This window comes from Vipera berus, assembly GCF_964194415.1.
Source record: "Vipera berus genome assembly, chromosome: 12".
NCBI classification, from domain to species: Eukaryota; Metazoa; Chordata; class Lepidosauria; order Squamata; family Viperidae; genus Vipera; species Vipera berus.
In genome coordinates, this window is record NC_138215.1 from 3,431,529 (window position 1) to 3,449,544 (window position 18,016).

Consider the following 18,016-nt stretch of genomic DNA (forward strand, 5'->3'; position numbering starts at 1 on the left):
CTTCACACCTAAAGATACTGGAAATCTGCTCATTTGCAAAGTTTAACATAAAAATGTAGACCAGCACAAAGCAGAATCATGATTCGAAACAATTCTCCCCTCCATTGGGGGGGGGGGTAGCTGACCCGTAATGACATGAGTGAATGCTCCTGTTTATGTTCATCTTGGTTCACCTGCAGAAATGCACACGGCGTCTCCACGGCCCAACCCGATGCCACCTGAAAACTATCTTAAACAGCCTGCCGGTTCTGTTCAGTGGAAGGAAAAACACACTCAACCCGATTGGGCAGACAAAGAACCGTCCAGTCCATCTTCCTTTGTGTACCAACATGGCCTTTAATAGAAACAGGTAGTTTTTTTCACCATTAAGCTATAGTTACCTTTTTAAAAACCAGATCAAAATCAACAGTTAAAAAACAATCCATAAAATGTGGTATAAAAATTCTTTTTCGTATGCTACATTACAAGGCAAGATCTTCTGCTACACAAGCATGTCATTTCCCATGTTTAATTTTATTTACTCCTTTAGTACAAAAATGCCAGAAGTGGGTCTCCCTCCCTGCTCCCTTCCCCACATACAACTTTTGCTCAAGCCGACAGGCTGAAACACTAATTGCCAAAAGCCACAGAAATCCCGTTGTCCACCGTCCCATACAGAAACCATGTTCGTTAGTAAACTTAAAAAAAACAACCTGCATTATCTATTACTTTAATTTCATTGGAGTAAAAAAAAGAAACACCCACCACAAGTTGCTATTATCTTTTTCTTGGGCTCCCTGAGCGTATTAGTTAACTGTGGCGTTCTTGAGCACCCATCCTCTCAGCGTTTGGGTCTGAAGGCTGTGGTGGGCAAGAGCCCACTTGGGGGGCAAGGCATCCTGTTGCCCCTACTGATAAGTGCTTCGAAAACAGCGACTTCTCCACTGCATCAGAATCAGGAGAGACGAATCCAACTGGAGGCTCAAACCAGGCCCAGAGAAGACTTAAGGCCAGAAGAACGGGTTCACACATCGAACAGAGAAAACCATCTCACGGAGGACACCTTTGCTCGGGCTGCTGACAAGGCTGGTAAGAGTATCTCCAAGCATATTTTCAAGGGAAGGGCAGGGTTGGGAGGAAAATGGTGGTGGCTACCGCCAGAATGGAAGCAAAACTGAAGCAGTACAGAGTGAGAGCAGACCAAGGAAGCAGCAGCAGCAGCAGTAGAAAACAAAGAGGACGACTGATTAGCAGACCAAGGAAGCCTCAGCACGAAACTCCTCTGTTATCTACAGTTCCTGAAAGTCTGATGGGAAACTAAGACCTGCGGGCTCCTCCTGAATGCAAATCCAGGATGTTAGCTGCCTTCTGATCAGAGAACCAAGAGAAAAACACAAACCAGCACGGACAATGCATTGCCACTGACCAGCTGGACTGAGCTTCAAAGTTCCTTCCAGAATTATTCCAAGGTCGTCACAGAAGATCCACCCAGATCATAAAACCCTCCAGAGGGCATCAGAGGAACCTTCAGCTGCTCTCCTTTTGTGTTCTTCTCCCAGAGTCATTAGTCAAGTCACAGCTACTCAGTAGATTACTTCGTAAACCGTGGCCTTCTTGTCACCTGAACCTGTGACAATGTATTTGTCGTCTGCTGAAATATCACAGCTTAAAACGGAAGAAGATTCTTTTGACTTGATGGGGAGGATAAAAAGAAGAAACAATCCCTTTTAGTTTTCACAGGATCACATAGCAATATCAGCAAGTGTCTTCCTTGTGCTTGCGTGCGCATCCCTCTGCAACGACGTACAGGCAGCAAGGAAATGGAGAACAAACCTGCAGGTGGGCTCTCTTTGACGGAACACGGTGCAAGCTGCAGGCTGCTCAAGACTCAGAGGAGCCACGCCTGCTCCCCCCATCCGCCCTCCCCCTTTCCCCAATGCAGGGAAGGTTCTCACCTGGAAGATGCTGGCTCCATATGGAGTCCTCCAGGCATTGAGGAGGTTGTCCTTACCGGTGCTCACAAACCACTTTCCTACAGACACAAACCGGGCATTAGCTTTCCCAACAAGAAAAACAAGGCTGGAATGAGGATAGCAATTAATCCAAAGGACTTTCTTAATTCCCTTCCAGGAAGCTGGTGCTACAGGTGACCCAGCCTCTTCCCTGCACTGGATAGGGACCTTCCTACTCCTGTTCTCACCTTTTCTCAAAATGGCCACCTGCCTCCCCTGAATGCTGCAGGAGTAGAAAGCCGGCTGCAGACGCTTAGTTGCAGCTTCAGGAAATGTCTGGTTCCTCCAGCCTGTGGGAGGAGACTTCCCAGGCCTCCAGCAGCCTTTTCCTACCCACTGGGAACCACCAACCTGCCAGATTCAGTCCCTGCTGTTGAATTGCACCCTCACCCCAAGAGGCACTCACCGCAATAGGCAAACTTGAGGGATAGGACACAGCTTTCGTGGAGGTGGAGCTGGTATTTGTCAGGTTTGGTGTGATGCAGCACTTCCACATTGCTGCTCTCCAGCCCCACCGCAAGCCACTCGCCTGTTGGGCAATAGCCAAGCGAGAAGATCTAGAAAGAAGACAAGGAGCAGCTGCTCGGAGGTGCCTCTCGGCTTGGTCCAACTCCCACAGGGCCTGAGGCTGGACTCAACTGCTCCCAAAGCAAGGAGGAGAAAGGCCCCACCGCCTGTCCTGCAGAAGAAAATGTCCCCAGGACACCCCTCCCTCTTTTTCAGCATCAGGTAATTTCTTCTTTCAGATTGGCTTTGCCATGAAAGCAAAAGCCCCTTGTTGGGTTTCATGAATTTCAAATCCCGTTAAGGCTGGGATTCCAGGAGGAAGTTTGGTAGCTGCAATGGGCCACAAATAACCCCCTGCCTCCCCCGGGCTCCTTTTGGTCCTAGGATCCACCTCCACCAACATGGTGCCCCTGCGGGACTCATGCACTGACACTTCAGAAGCCACGTGGACCCAGAGAACTGGGAAGAGGGAGGGCACCAGTTGTTCGTAATCTTCGGTTCTTGGTTGGTCCTGTTAGTACATGTTGTACTTTGACAATAAAGGTTTATTATTATTAGTTCTTCCTCCCTGCAAGGAATCAGGCCCAAAACTCACCTGGGAGGTGAAGTCATGTTGCTGTAGCTGCCTGCCTTCCCGAAGGTCCCAAGAGCGCACAGTGTTGTCCAAGCCCCCCGTCCAGAGTTTGGTGCCATCATGGGAGATGTCGATGCAGCTGGCGCCATCCGTGTGACCCTGGAACTGCCTGCGAAGGGAACCAAGACGAGGAAAGAGAGTTTCACGGCCCCCTGTCTGAAGCTTCTCTTATTTACTGTTACTTGTGAAATTTACAGAGCCACTCGACTCAATTCAGTCTGACCAGTTTACAATAAAACCCCCAATAACTTACCCACACATAAGATGGTGGGCGCTAAAACTAATAAAAGAAGTAACGAAGCCCGATCATACGAAGTTCCTGCTGAAAGGGTGTCCATGGCCTGGGGAAAGGAGAGACTTTCACTCCAAGAAAGTCGGGCAACACAAACTCCCGCAGGGATATTGTTCCAGATGGGAAGTGACACCCCTGTGACGGTGCACTCCTGGGGCTCCTTAGCGGACCCTGTTTTAAGGATGGGACCCTGGGTGGACACAAGGGGGGAAAGGCAGTCCTCGGAGAAGCAGACCGCCCCACAGCTGAACATATGCTTCAACCGTACTCGGATGCTCACTGGTAACTAGCACAACTCTGATACCTTGACTGCTGGTAGCCATCCCTAAGGCTGCCTTCTGGGCCGGTTGCAGCCCAAGGAGGGCACAGGGCAAGCCTCCCTACATGGGTGGCTATGAGAAAGGAACCCTGGCCCAGATGAAGACACCCCTGGCACATCACATGGACCTGGGCAAAGGTTTTCTTGACCACTTTCTCCTCAAGCAGAAACTGGGGATTCATGAACCCAAACTGCTTCCCTTGCGAGGATGAGAAACACTTGGCTGACATCCTGAAGGAATTCTCAGGTATCTGGCTGGAAGACTGGAGAGCCCAGTGACGTAGCTAACGAGTCCTGGGGATGAGGGCTTGGTGCTCTTGGTCAGGATGAATGCTATCAAGCAAGGAAGGGCTTGAATAAGCAGCTCTTCTTGCTCCACCCCATTTGGCTTCTCCTACATTATTTCCAACCCTGACTGCCCTTTAGAAGGCCAGATCCTGAAGTTGAAGCTCAAATACTTTGGCCACCTAATGAGAAGGAAGGACTCATTGGAGAAGAGCCTAATGCTGGGAAAGGTTGAGGGCAAGAGAAGAAGGGGACGACGGAGAATGAGGTGGCTGGATGGAGTCACTGAAGCAGTAGGCGTGAGCCTAAATGGACTCCAGAAGATGGTAGAGGACAGGAAGGCCTGGAGGAACATTGTCCATGGGGTCGTGAGGGGTCGGACACGACTTCGCAACTAACAACAACAATAACAACTTTATTTCCAACCCTGACTGCTCTTTAGAAGGCCAGATCCTAAAGCTAAAACTCAAATACTTTGGCCACCTAATGAGAAGGAAGGCTTCACTGGAGAAGAGCCTAATGCTGGGAAAAGTTGAGGGCAAGAGAAGAAGGGGACGACAGGGAATGAGGTGGCTGGATGGAGTCACTGAAGCAGGAGGCGTGAGACTAAATGGACTCCAGAAGATGGTAGAGGACAGGAAGGCCTGGAGGAACGCTGTCCATGGGGTCGCAATGGGTCGGACACGACTTCGCAACTAACAACAACAATAACAACTTTATTTCCGAATGGACATAATTTTGTTTTGCCAGACAGGGGGAAGTCTTCTCCTAAACAAAAGAACAACCTGCAAGCCCCTCATACCAACAATCGCTCAGATCTGGGGAAGCTCACCTAACCAATGTCTGGTTGTGGAGATCCCAGACGGCAATGTTTCCATCACTGCAGCACGAGAAGCACACTTTGGCATCTGGGCTGATGGCCAAGGCATAGCAGGCAGGGGCAGAGGAGGTCAGTTCTGCCTTGATTCTGGGGGTGGGGGAAGCCAGGTCCCAAATGGTGAGGGTGCTGGCCTCTCCCCCTACAATAAGTGTGCGCCCATCTGGAAGGAGTTTGCAGGAACGGATGTAGTTATCCCTGTTCTGGAGAGGGAAACATCTGCAGTGAACCATACAGCAATAAAAGTTATGGCGTCAGCCCTTCAGAAAGGCCTGAAGATCCACCTGTTTCAATTATATTGGGATAACTCTTCGTGGAAAAAGGAAAGTAAGTATTAAACACCTGCAAGGCTTACGGTGCCAAATTTAGCTTGATTTAAAAAACAAAACAAAACGCCACAGCCATCTCTTTTCCCTAAAAAAGCAATGACATTGGCTTGCCCTAATTAGTGATCTCCTCTCCAGTTGCATCTTTTCTGGCCTTCAGAATCTGATGCTCCCACCCCCACCCCAAAAGGCCACCTTGCCCATCCTGCTGCTATAGGCACAGTTAGTGAAGAACCTTTTTCCTTACGACCGCTCAGCCACACTCATCCCTGGGCAGCCAACAACCACTACAATAAAAATAATAAGAAACCAATCAACACTGTGTATGGAGTCGTCCCCAAAGCTTGGAATCGTCACAGCAAGGTGGGCTCACCCCAGCCTGGCCCAGGGCTCAAAGGAATCGCTGTGTGTTTACCTTCAGGAAGGCCAGCAAAGTGAGGGGGGTACGTGCCATCCTTCCTGTCCTGTAAGATGTCACAGTTAAAAGAAGGGAGCCAAGCGTGACTCCTCTGCTGGATCTCACAGGACAAGCAGAAGTAATTGGAGGTGGGCAGCCCCACAAACAGCCTGCTGGACAGCTCAGTAGGTGATTATTTGCACCCTGACCTCACCCCACAGACCTTGGTGCAAGTTCTAACCAAGGTTCAGACAACTGCCAGCCCCGCCACTTACCAAGCAATCTAGCTGGGAGATGGGGCTCTTGGTGCCCGGCTGGCTGATATCCCAGATCTTCACACAGCCCTTTCCCCCTGTGTACACGTGCCTGGTTGGGTTGCTGATAGTCACGGCACACACCACTTCGCCATGGCTCAGGGTATTGATCTGACGGGCGTGGCGGGGGATGCCAGGGCCAGCAAGGGCATCGTGAGGAAATGGAACTGGCTGCATTTGCCCATCTGTGCTCACGTGGAACGAGTAAGCTCTGGGGAGAGGACGGGGGGGGGGAAAGAGGAGACAAGGGCCAAGGCAGCTCTTGTTACCCAGAGCTAAGCCCTGCTCAGGCGAAGACTTTTCAGCAACTGGATTAACCTCAATCCTACAATCTCCCTACACACCGAGGGCTGCCTCATGCTCCATCCTCAGACTCCGCTGGCTCTTGTTGGGAAAGGCCTACAGATCGTTCTCACCTGCAAGCTATCTTTGTGGCGCCTGCCACATTTTGGAAGCCAAATAACACCCCACCCCCATCCTTATTAAGTAGCTGTCTTTCTACAGAACAGGATTCAAGACTAAACAAGTTTGAACTTGGGGACAAAGGCTTAAAGCAACTTACGGTTTGCCGCCAGGAATGGAGGGCAGGACAGGAGTCCTCATTGGTGGATGGGGGTCAAATCCAACCTATAAATGAGATTTTTAACAGGCATTTAATAAAACAGGAGCCCCCAACCTGTGGGCCACAGCCCACTACCAGACCGTAACCTAATTGCCACCAGGCCGTGTGAGTGGCTGGTCAGTGTGCGCACATCTGCATGCACACTGCCCCATTTGCGCAAGGGACACTGTGAGCATTGCAAGCAGTTGCAGCCCCACTCGCATGAGCATTGTTGCGGGCGCTTGTGGTCCCACTCGTGCTATTGCAGGTGCTTGTGGCCCCACTCACACGAGCCTTGTTGCGAGTACTCACAGTCCCACTTGTGCAAGTCTCGTTGCAGGTGCTTGCGACCCCACTTGCGCAAGTCTTGTGGGTGCTCATGTGGCACATGTGCCTCACCCTCCCACAAAATCATCCCGGAAAGATGATTGGGGAACTCTGCAATAAAAGGATAGAAGTCCTAATCTCACCTCCAAGAAAGGATTTAAGAGTCAGCCCCAATTTCTGATCTTAGGACAGGGGTAGGCAACGTCGGCTCTTTTATGACTCATGGACTTCAACTGACTCAGGAATTCTGGGAATTGAAGTCCATGAGTCATAAAAGAGCCGAGGTTGCCTACCCCTGTCCTAGGGAGACAAAGGTCTTCTCCTCAACTCTTGGCCACAAGCGATCAGAGGCCAGAGAGGCAGGAGGACATGGAACTATCCCAACAAAGAGATTGGGAATGCAGGTCCTCCAGCTCAAAGGCTCCTAAGAAAATGCATTGCAGATGCCAATTCCCGTTAGGTTGTTTTATGCATGATGTTGTTGTAATTGCAGAACATCTGGACATCCACAAAGAAAGCCTTCAGCCAGAACCTTGGCCCTAAAATTAGGTTTCCCCTCAAGGTGAGGCAGAAGCTCAGACCCAAGATACCCTGATTGGGGCCTGGCGAGAGAGACCCCCTCCTTGAACTGCTCTGGCTCTGGCCTGGAGCCCTCAGCCCACTTCCCAGGAGATGGAGAAGTCCCAGGCTGGCCCTCCTTTAGGACTTGCAAAGCTGGGTGAGATGTCTGGAAGCTCTGGAGACTCCTGCCAAGTGACTAAAAGGAATCTGCAAAGCAGCCTATAAAGGACCTGGGGAGGCAAAACCAGCTCCTTCATGTGGACAGTTTTCCACACCGCTCAAAGTGAGTTTCCTTCCTTGCCTCTAGAGATACCGCCCCCCCCCCACACGTATAGATAGATAGAAATATAGATAGTAGATAGAGGTCAGGTCAAATGGGTTGTGTAAATGGGGCTGCAGAAGTTGATAAACTGTGTTTTTTATGTACATTTATTTTTTTTGTCCTGTTGAGTTTTGCTTCGTTTTTGTTTTTTCCCTTTTTTGAAATTTGTATTTTAATAAATTTAAAAAAATATCGAAAAGAAATGAGTGTGCTCTTTTCCTGCAAGGATGACCGCAAGGTTCCCCATCTCTGTCCCCCTGCCCCCCCCGCACCATGCAGAAAGGAGCTCAAAGGTCTACGTACAGCTCCAAAGCTCACCATTGGTGACCGGCCATAGGCAACGGCGGCGGCGGCAGCTGTCATTTGAGGGGGGATGTTGTGCAACCCTGCATAGGCCCCAGGGCTGGCAAGGGAGCCATTCATCTCGTGATGCCCCATCATGGCGAAGGGGGCAGCGTAAGAGCCGGTGAGGGAGATGGGAGTCCTTAAGGCAGATGCTAGAAGAAGTCAAAGAATAAGCGAACAATCAAACACACAAAATGCAAGATTCTGCAATCAAACTGACCAAAACAAAACAAGACTGCTACTATGATTTGTCCGAAAGTGCCTGAAGAGAGAACAAGGAACTGCGGGTCTAAATTGCAGGGAAGCCAGTTCTGGCTGGGGTGGAAGAAAAAATTCCGAGCAGCAAGAGCTGTTCAGCTGCAGACCAGGTGCGACAGGAGCTGATGGGAGTACTGGGGGCTTTTAAAGAGAGACTGGGAGGGGCTGAGGTAGCCGGTTCTCTTACTGGACCTACTAGCTGAGCCCAACTTCCCTTCTCGTCTGCCATTCCGTGATGCCATGAACCGCCCTCAAAATCCAAACCTCCCCCTCAGCCTTTTGGGGCAAGCAGACCCCAAGTGGATTAAGGCAAACCACAACCTACCCAGGGGGTCCATTCCACCAGGGAGCTTGCCCGGCACTGGTCGGAGGCCCGGAGCGCTGCTTGTCCCAGGCGTTGGTAGGTCGCTCCTTGGCGTGGGAGTGCTGGACTTTAAACCAGGGGTAGAGGATTTATCATTCTGATCCAAAACAAGATTTGGGGGAAGGTCTGACTATTCCTGTTGTATTCAAACATTTTTTGTTTTGTTTTTAACTAGGTACAGGATAAAGGGTTGCCTTTCAATCTCAGAATCAATTCTAAAATTCAGTTTCTTTAAACAGGATGCAAAAATGGTAAAGAGATTCACCAGTGAGAAATTTCTCTGCATTCTCTGATCAAACTATGAATGAAGATTGGATATGGGGTTTAATTTCCCCAAAATTACTTCAAAGGAGTTGGGAGCTTCCCATTCTAGTGTCTAATGAACGTAACTTTATAGTATGATCATTAGGCAGTAGGTATAGAGGAGGTGATCTTCGTCTTGAGTTGGTTCATTGCGGCTCTTTCACCTGCCTAGGTCACCTGATCACCTTGGAGGGGAGATGGGCAGCATAAAATTTTAATAAATAAATAAATAATCACCAAACTGAGCAGATCAGAGTTAGCCCCAAGCAGAGTTAACCTTTCCCCTTGGAATTTCTGGGGCTGCCCCTTTGTCTGACCTTCCTTCTCCAATCCCTGGGGGGAAAACCTGGAGTAGCAAGATGCGACTGGCTTGGCATCAGGTAAGCTTCAGGGGCCCAAGGTTTGTTGGGAAAGAGCAGCCCCCCCCCCGGACCCTTGGAGGTCAAGCCTCAGGAACCACCTCCCGTGCAGAGGAGCTGGCCAGTGTTCCAGGAGACGGAGACCACCACCACACTTGGAAGATGGACTCCCCTGCAAAGGACTTGGCTGTTTATGCCGTCACTTACATGGTCTTTAATCTTGGAAGAAGGAGGGGTGCTGCTGGAGGAGGCGATGGAGGCAGGGCTGTTTGGGGCATCCTTCTTCAGTCCACGGGCTTTATCCAGCCCATTCTCCGGAGACGAGTGGGCAGGGCTCGCCCGGGGCGTTGCCAGATCCTGGCAACAAAAACAAAGCGCTCACCACAAGCAGCACTCCAGGGCCCCTTCCCGTAACCGGAGAGGTTTCAAGTACAGATCCAGAGCCAGCTAACCTGCCTAGTTCTGCAGCGACAGTGCAAGAGAAATCGCAAGGGAAGAAACTAGATAGCCAGTCTCCATATGGTGGATGCCCTGCCCTGGTTCCCTGGCAATGCCCACCCTCTGCTCTTCTGGGGAATGGGATGCAGTGCCAGGGGAAGAGAGGGCCACAGCCAGGCCTACCTCATTGGAGACATCAACCACCAGGTCATCACTCTTGTCACCATCACTATCCTGAAACAGGAAAGCATTGGGGGCTGTAAAAGGAAGCAAAACTCCAGCCCAGCCCACGGGGCAGCTCCTCTGGCTGCACCTTCCACGTGCCCCTCTGCCCCCCCCCCCCGCCGTGGCCATTCCTCTTTAGCACCACCACTTCCAAACGGGAAACCGGGTAAGTTTCTTTCCTGCTGGGGCCTCGACTAAATTCTGAGCCTTCCTTGGCAAGAGGGACTGGTGGCTGCCGCCAACTGGCTGACAGTGACTCAAAAAAGCAACCGGAGCCGAAGACTCACGTAGCGGCTCAAGCTGTCTTTCTCCTCCGCCTTCCGCTTCTTGGGCTCGATGCCAGCGTAGTCTGAGGAGCTCCTGTGCTTCTCGCTGGCTCGCAGGCTCTCCGATGGGGAGATGGAGGTGTTCTGAGCAAGCAGGAGAGAAGGGTATGCATGCAAATGCCAGTGATTAAGCGGATCCCAGATCCAAAAATGTTTTCCTATCAGGAATACTGAAATCAGTGCCAGGAGAGAGAGAGGGAGAGCAACAGGGTGTTGCCTCCCCCACCCGGTGACAGTCTCTCCTGGAAGTCTTTTAGAAAATTGCAAAAGGATCTCCGTCCTGTGAAATGCTTGGGGCACCACAGATCTTACCGGTGGTGCTTTTGTAAGCAAACTTTCAGAGCCAAATAATGGGACTAAAATGTACGTATGCACGCACGCACACATCAACACACATATATACAGAAATCAAACTTTCTAAGTAGAACTAGAAATAGTTCACTACGTTTTGAAAATATCGCTGTGGCTCTCATGTTTTTACCTATAGCCTGGTGGAAAGAGCGCTGAGCTGACACCGCAAGGGTAGAATTGGGAGAAATGTCCGGTTCTGCACAGGCCAGCGGGTCTCCTGCTAAGCGTTGGGCCAAGTCAAAACCATTTTTGGGCAGAGTCTCTTGGCCATGGCAAGAATGGGGTGATTGCCAGGATTTAAATTCTGAGGTAGGAACCAGCACAAAGCCTGAGAATGGATCCTTCAAGAGATTCTGCTGACCAAACACAGGGAACGAGGCAAAGTGGGGGGCTTCCCAGCCCCCAAGAAAGGGGTCTTTGAATTTTATGCAGTGCTTGGAACCGCCAAGCCTTTTCCTTGCTGAGGAAGATGTCCCTTTTCTGCCTCAGGGGTGCTTTGCTTGGGGAGAGGCCTCATGGACACTAATCTTCAACACGAAGAACAATTAAGCTTTTTTTAAAAAAAGAAGCGTCCTTTCTCAATCCAGGCAGAAGAGACTCCGGGTGGCTTCACCTTCCATTCTATGAAAGAACAGAGGACTGGCACAGGGGAGACTGGCACAGTGGGTTCCACTCTACCTGCTCAGCCCCAGAAACTTGCTAGGGGATTGTGGTCAGGCCAGCCATTCGGTTTCAGTCCGAGCCACCTCACAAGATATAATGCTCTGCGCACCACCGCGAGCACTTGAACAAAAGACAGCCAATCAATTTCACACAGAAACCACGCAACAGCCCCAACGTGCTTTCCCTTGATCCAGCCAAAATGGTGGGAAATCGGAGAAAACAGGGTCCAAGGAAAAAGAGGAAACAATGGGGAACATTCTTAATTAAGGATCCTGCTGCTGCTTGTGCCCAAAATTTCAGCACCCAGGAAGAATCTCCTAATCCAGGGGTAGGCAACCGTGGCTCTTTTATGACTGATGGACTTCAACTCCCAGAATTCCTGAGCCAGCCACGCTGAGGGGAAAGGGAGAGGTTTCCAAGCTGAGCCATGCTGGTTCAGGAATTCTGGGAGTTGAAGTCCATGAGTCATAAAAGAGCCACGGTTGCCTACCCCTGTCCTAATCAATCGAATGAACAGGGAGGAGAGAACGGCACGCTCTCCCCAGGAATCAACACCATTTCAATAGCCAGAAATTTGGATTTTAGCTAGATGGGGGTGGTGGTGGTGGCAGGCAGCCAGTTTCAGAAGACAAGACAACCAATAAGGTCACAAAATGGAGGTGGCAAAACAAAAGGGAGACTTACCGCACTGGAGTCCCGGTCTTTCCAGAACGCAGCCCAAGTCACAGCAATGGAGAGGGGAAAAAAAGAAAGGGGGCAGGAGAGAAAGAAGGAGAGAACATCAGTCTTCCAAAGTGGGCCTCTCTGGTTTGGCTTTTGTTCTGAAGAAGCAACCAGGGCCCAGATAAAATAATGGAGAGGAACACCAAGAGGAAAGCAGGCAGCAACACAACAGCTTTGCACACACCTGGGAGATGTAGGAGAAGCCAGTGCAACATTCACGCTACTGGTGGCTAGAATTCCACGAGTCTGGGAAGTACTCTGGGGAGGGGGGAACTGGCTGATACTTAGCCCCCCCTCCCCAAGTGCTCAAGAGCTTCCAGAGACACAAAGGCGAGAGGCCGGCAGGCCGAAGGGTCAAGGAAGAAGCCAGCTTGCATGTCCTCACCTCGATGGTCCAGATCGTGCTGATGCTTCTCGTCTTTCACAGCCAAGTGTGCTTGGCTGCCAAGGGTCCCAAGGGCCAAGAGCCCCGAACTGCTCCCTGTGACAGGGGGGATTCCTGGGGGCGGCAGGCCTGATGGGTGAGGCGGCAGCTGTACCTGAGACCCGTGAGTGGCGTGGGAGAGGTGCTGAGCCTGAAGCTGTTGCTGCTGTGAAAAAGCCAACAGTGAGAAGTCCAAACACTGCACAGACCCCCCCTCCACTTGCCCAGAGGGAAGGAGGGGGGGAGAAAAGGTTCACACACCCCCTTCCAGAACACCCTTCTGTAAAACCACTGAAGAAAGAGCTACAGCAGAGTTCAAATGAATCAAGAGCGCTTTAGGAGAGCGACCACTAAGTTCAGGATTAAACCACTTCCTGAAGCTTCAGGAAAAGGTCTTAGAAAACATGCAAACCATCAGATTTGAAGTTTCGGGGTGTTCATTCAATTTCAGTGTAGGAGTTTGTTTCAGCATTAGTAAAATATTCCTTACTTCAACAGAAAATATAGATTTCTACCTAAGACAGCATTGAAGAGGGTTTGGGAAAAAGACAGACTGTTGAGAAGAGCCAGAGATTACAGCCTGAGTAAAAGGCTGGAGAGAAATCTTCAGCCAGGTATGTCTGTTTGCCAAGCACCTGAAGGCCAAATGTCATCCTATATCAGGGGTAGGCAACCTCGGCTTTTATGGCTCATGGACTTCAACTTCCAGAATTCCTGAGTCAGCTGAGTCAGGAATTCTGGGAGTTTTTGTTTTTTTTAATTCCATTTATATCCCGCCCTTCTCCGAAGACTCAGGGCGGCTTACAAGCTTAGCAGTAGCCTTCATTCTATGTATATGCCTGCTTGTTAGGGCTTTCACATACACCCCAAGCGGCATTATTACAAAGTCAGCTTATTGCCCCCAACAATCTGGGTCCTCATTTTACCTACCTTGGAAGGATGGAAGGCTGAGTCAACCTTGAGCCTGGTGGGACGCGAACCTGCACTAATTGCAGGCAGCTGGTGTTACTTAAGGAGGCATCAGCCCACTGTTCCACCAAGGAGCACCAAGTTGAAGTCCATGAGCCATAAAAGAGCCAAGGTTGCCTACCCCTGTCCTATAGCATAATACAGGCAGTCCTCAATTTACAACCACAATTGGAATTATCTTTCCCAGCTATTGACGTCAAGATGATTGGCTTCTAAGCTCCTGGATCCATTTTCCCCTCTTTTTATAGACTGGAACCACATCACCTGCCCTGGTTCCCTTTTTTCCTGCTTCAAGATGGCGGACGTGCTTGTTCGAGCTCCGTGAGCTCCGTGAGTCCCAGCTATGAGGCGTCCCTTTGGAGCCCCTCAGGAGCCTTCGGGCTGCCTGGGATGTGGAATGGGGGGACGAGGTAGCTAGTGGCTGACGAAAACGGGCAGAGAACAGTTGGTAATCTGCGAGCTCTTTCATCTGTTTGCCTTTGTTTGCCTTCTGCCTTCTGCCGTTTGCCGCTTGCCGCTTGCCTTTTTCGGGCCGCCCTCAGCTGTTCGGGGCCGCCTTCTCCGGACCGCCTCTCAGCTGTTCGTGGCCGCCTCCGGCGTTCCCTATTGTTCCCTGCTGTGCCGGACCGGTTGGGCTGCTTGCTGTTCTCAGGCTGTTCCTGGTCGGCGAGGAGGACGAGGAGGACGCTTGTGGGTTCGTTTGGGGTGGCAGTGATGGCGGCGGCGGCGTGGGCGGCGGCCTCGGCGCTGGCGGCGGCAGTTTCTCGGGCTGCGCTCGGTGGCGGCGTTTCTTGCTTCCCCGGGCCGTTTCGGGCCGCCCTTAACATCTTCGGGCTGCCTCTGGTTGCCGAGAGAGACGCCTGTGGGTCCGACTTGGCGGCGGCGATGGCGTGGGCGTTGGCGTTGCCGCTGGTAGCGGCGTCTCCTGGGGCCGCATTCGACGGCAGAGATGGCCTGCATCCGGCGACGACGACGACGGCAGCAGTGGGCTCTAGCCGTTCTCTGCGACCAGCACTAAGCGGTGGCATTCCTGGGGCCTCCTGGCCTGAGTGGCAACACTTGACCTGTTTTTGGGCCACCTCGGCGGCATCAGTGTTTTCTGGCCTATTTGGGCCGCTTGTGGAGGCCAGTGACTGGCTGCGATGTTTCTCGGGCTCTCGGCCCCTCTCGCCGGCGGTGGTGCTTCCAACTTACCCCAGACTGCATCAGACTGCTTTCAGTGACGCTATCGTCCTCGGGCCGTTTTGGCGGCGGAGAGGGCGACTGAGAGTTATCCTAGTGGCGATGATGTTTCCTGTGCTGCCTCGGACCGCTTGTGTTGGCAACGGCGTCTTTGGACCGCTTCAATGGAGCAACAGGCGGTCTTTATACCACCTTTGGACCGTTTTAACGGCGGTGACGCTTTTAGACCATTTCGCCCATTTTGGCCCGTCTACTCTTTTGCCTGAATATATAATTTTGTCTGCCTCCCCCTCTCCCCTTTGGATTTGGTCGGTCCTGGGTATCAGCCATGGTGGGAGAGTGGCTGACTTTTACATCTGCAACCCCATAGAGGTGGGAGCTCTATGGGGCATGCCTACCCAGAGTATATCTTTGACCATCCCCAGGTACAGAGTTGCAACTTGCCGTGAGAGGGCGGGGGTGACCTGTTTACTGGGGCACCCAGCTAAGTGGCAGTGCAGCTGGGTGTGGATCCAGATATTTTCTTTTCCGGCCTTCGACCCTCCTATGGACTTGATCATCTCCAGGACTACCTATTCTGGACTTGCTGGACTAACATGCGACAATATACTAGCACGGACTTGCTCGCCCTCAGGGGTGCCCCCCTCGCCTGGGTGCGACCCGCCTCTTTAAATTCTAACCTCGATGAAGGGCCCGAGTTTTGGGTCTCTGAGAGATGGCTGGGCAGGGGTAGGGGCCGTCAACATAAATGTAATAAGAGGCCCCTGATTTTGTTTTTGTCAAAATTTTTTACGGGGTTGGGGAGGGGGGTGGGAGATAGGGGTTGTCTGGCTTTGGGGGGCGGCCAATCAACCATAGTTCAGGCCAGACTTGGGTCTGACCGCGCGGGGGGAGAACGAGGGGTCGTTGTCTCCGGGGCTCATGAGCGGGTCGTGGGATTACCAATTCCCACGACGGGGAATGGCAGCAGGCGGATAGACAGGGGGCCATATCGTTACCGGGAGCGCCGTCTCCGCTATTTGCAAGCGGTGGGGCGCTCCGACCCTCTGCTTCTTTCCCGAGGTTCAGGGAGCGATGATGTGCAGCCTCCTGAGCTCCGGCTGGTGTACCTGAATGCCAGGTCCGTGGTCAACAAGGCTCCCCTTATTAGGGATTTAGTTGAGGGTGAGCATGCGGACCTGGCTTGCATCACGGAGACTTGGTTGGGCCCAGAGGGTGGGGTCCCTTTGGTTGATCTTTGCCCACCAGGCTTCCGGGTGCTACACCAGCCTCGAGCTCAGGGTAGGGGTGGGGGTGTGGCGGTGATCGTTAGGGAGACCTTATGTCCGCAGGAGACCACCGTTCCTCAGATAGTCGGGTGTGAGTCTCTCTTCATGAGATTTGGCTCTGGAGCGCAGTTGGGCTTGCTGCTCGTGTACATTTCGCCTAGTCGCGTAGCGGCAGCCCTGCCCGAGCTGCTCGATGTCCTCTCAGGGTTGGTGGTTGAGTTCCCCAAACTTATAGTTTTGGGAGACGTCAACCTACCATCCCTGGGTGGTTCATCTGAGCTTGCTCGGGAGTTCATGGCTTCCATGACGGCCATGGACCTGACGCAGGTAATTTCTGAGCCAACTCATGAGGGAGGCCACACCCTTGACCTGATTTTCTTATCTGGACGGTGGTTGGATGATCTTGGTGGGGGCTTTCCATTTATTATGCCCCTGTCATGGACCGATCATCACCTCCTGCGGCTGGTCTTCCATTTTGCCACCCCCCGCCGTGGAGGTACGGAGCCAACTAGATGGTACCGCCCCAGACGCCTAATGGATCCTGAGAGATTCCAAGCGGCGCTGGGGTCTCCACCTGCCTCCATTGCTCACAGCTCGGCGGATGCCTTAGTGGAAGCCTGGGAAAGGGCAGCCACTGAGGCACTCGACCGGGTTGTACCCTTGCGGCCCCTGACCCGGCGCAGATCCCAGCGAGCTCCATGGTTCTCCGCGGAGCTCCGGGAGATGAAGCGTCGGAAACGGGGCCTAGAGAGCTGCTGGAGGTCCAGCCGATCTGAACCCGACCGATTGCGGTTAAGAACCTACATTAGGTCTTATCTCGCTGCGATGAGGGAGGCGAGGTGTAATTACTTCTCCACCCTCATCGCGTCCGCAGATAATCGCCCGGCCGCCTTGTTTAGGGTGACTCGCTCCCTTCTTAATCAGGAGGTGAGGGAGGATCCCTTGCAGGGTCGTGCCGAGGAGTTTGGTCAACATCTGTCGGATAAAATCGCTCGGATTCGGACCGGTTTGGACTCCAGCTGGGCAGAGTCTGACGATCAGGACACGGGCGGTCTTGTCAATGTTATCTGGGAGGAGTTTGATTCTGTGACCCCTGATGAAGTGGACAGGATTATGGGGAAGCTGAGTTCCACCACATGTTTATTGGACCCGTGCCCTTCTTGGCTGGTTTATGCAGCTAGGGAGAGGACACGAGGCTGGCTCCAGGCGGTTATATCTGCTTCTTTGAGTGAGGGTTGTTTCCCCACCATCTTGAAGGAGGCGGTGGTGAGACCTCTCCTCAAGAAGCCTGCCTTGGACCCAGCTGTATTGAACAACTTTCGTCCAGTCTCCAACCTTCGCTTTCTTGCGAAGGTTGTTGAGAGTGTGGTGGCGCATCAGCTCCCTCTGGTCCTGGATGAAGCGGATTATCTGGACCCTTACCAATCGGGTTTCAGGCCCGGGCACAGCACGGAGACGGCATTGGTCGCTCTGGTGAATGATCTCTGGAGGGCTCGGGATAGGGGGTATTCCTCTGTCCTAGTCCTATTAGACCTCTCGGCGGCTTTCGATACCATCGACCATGGTATCCTGCTGCAGCGTCTCAGGGGATTGGGAGTGGGAGGCACGGTTTTTCAGTGGTTCTCCTCCTATCTCCTGGGACGCTCGCAGTCGGTGTTGGCAGGGGGGCAGAGGTCGACCCCTAGGACTCTCGCTTGTGGAGTTCCTCAGGGGTCGGTCCTCTCGCCTCTCCTGTTCAACATCTATATGAAACCGCTGGGTGAGATCATTCGTGGTTTTGGAGTTGGGTATCATCAATATGCTGATGATACCCAACTTTTTATTTCGACCCCAAACCACCCCAGTGATGCCCTCGCTGTGATGTCCCGTTGCCTGGAGGCGGTTCGGGTCTGGATGGGGAGGAACAGACTTCAACTCAACCCTGACAAGACTGAGTGGCTGTACATTCCGGCTTCCCGAGACACCTGGGATGTTCCACCTCTTTCTATGGGGGGTGAGCTTTTACCCCCTGTGGATAGGGCTCGCAACTTGGGAGTCCTCCTAGATTCACGACTCACTTTGGAGG

General features: G+C 52.2%; 1 protein-coding gene across 6 annotated transcripts in view; it reads right to left on the reverse strand.

The window, feature by feature from the left end:
• Window positions 1–695: 695 nt before the first annotated feature.
• TLE3 (TLE family member 3, transcriptional corepressor) overlaps window positions 696–18,016 on the reverse strand; it is a 40,807-nt gene continuing 23,486 nt past the window's right edge. For 2 of the 6 annotated variants that reach the window (XM_081337446.1, XM_081337450.1), the window contains 14 exons: window positions 12,494–12,698; window positions 12,070–12,086; window positions 10,333–10,455; window positions 10,004–10,054; window positions 9,590–9,739; window positions 8,682–8,817; window positions 8,057–8,250; window positions 6,505–6,569; window positions 5,904–6,153; window positions 4,861–5,108; window positions 3,094–3,241; window positions 2,398–2,548; window positions 1,935–2,011; window positions 696–1,670 (listed from right to left, as the gene is read on the reverse strand). In XM_081337446.1, coding sequence (XP_081193572.1) covers window positions 1,563–1,670; window positions 1,935–2,011; window positions 2,398–2,548; window positions 3,094–3,241; window positions 4,861–5,108; window positions 5,904–6,153; window positions 6,505–6,569; window positions 8,057–8,250; window positions 8,682–8,817; window positions 9,590–9,739; window positions 10,004–10,054; window positions 10,333–10,455; window positions 12,070–12,086; window positions 12,494–12,698 — 1,923 coding nt within the window. In that variant the 3' untranslated portion in view covers window positions 696–1,562. The remainder of the gene's footprint in view (window positions 1,671–1,934; window positions 2,012–2,397; window positions 2,549–3,093; window positions 3,242–4,860; window positions 5,109–5,903; window positions 6,154–6,504; window positions 6,570–8,056; window positions 8,251–8,681; window positions 8,818–9,589; window positions 9,740–10,003; window positions 10,055–10,332; window positions 10,456–12,069; window positions 12,087–12,493; window positions 12,699–18,016) is intronic. The other 4 variants (XM_081337451.1, XM_081337447.1, XM_081337449.1 and 1 more) reach the window with 4 other exon arrangements.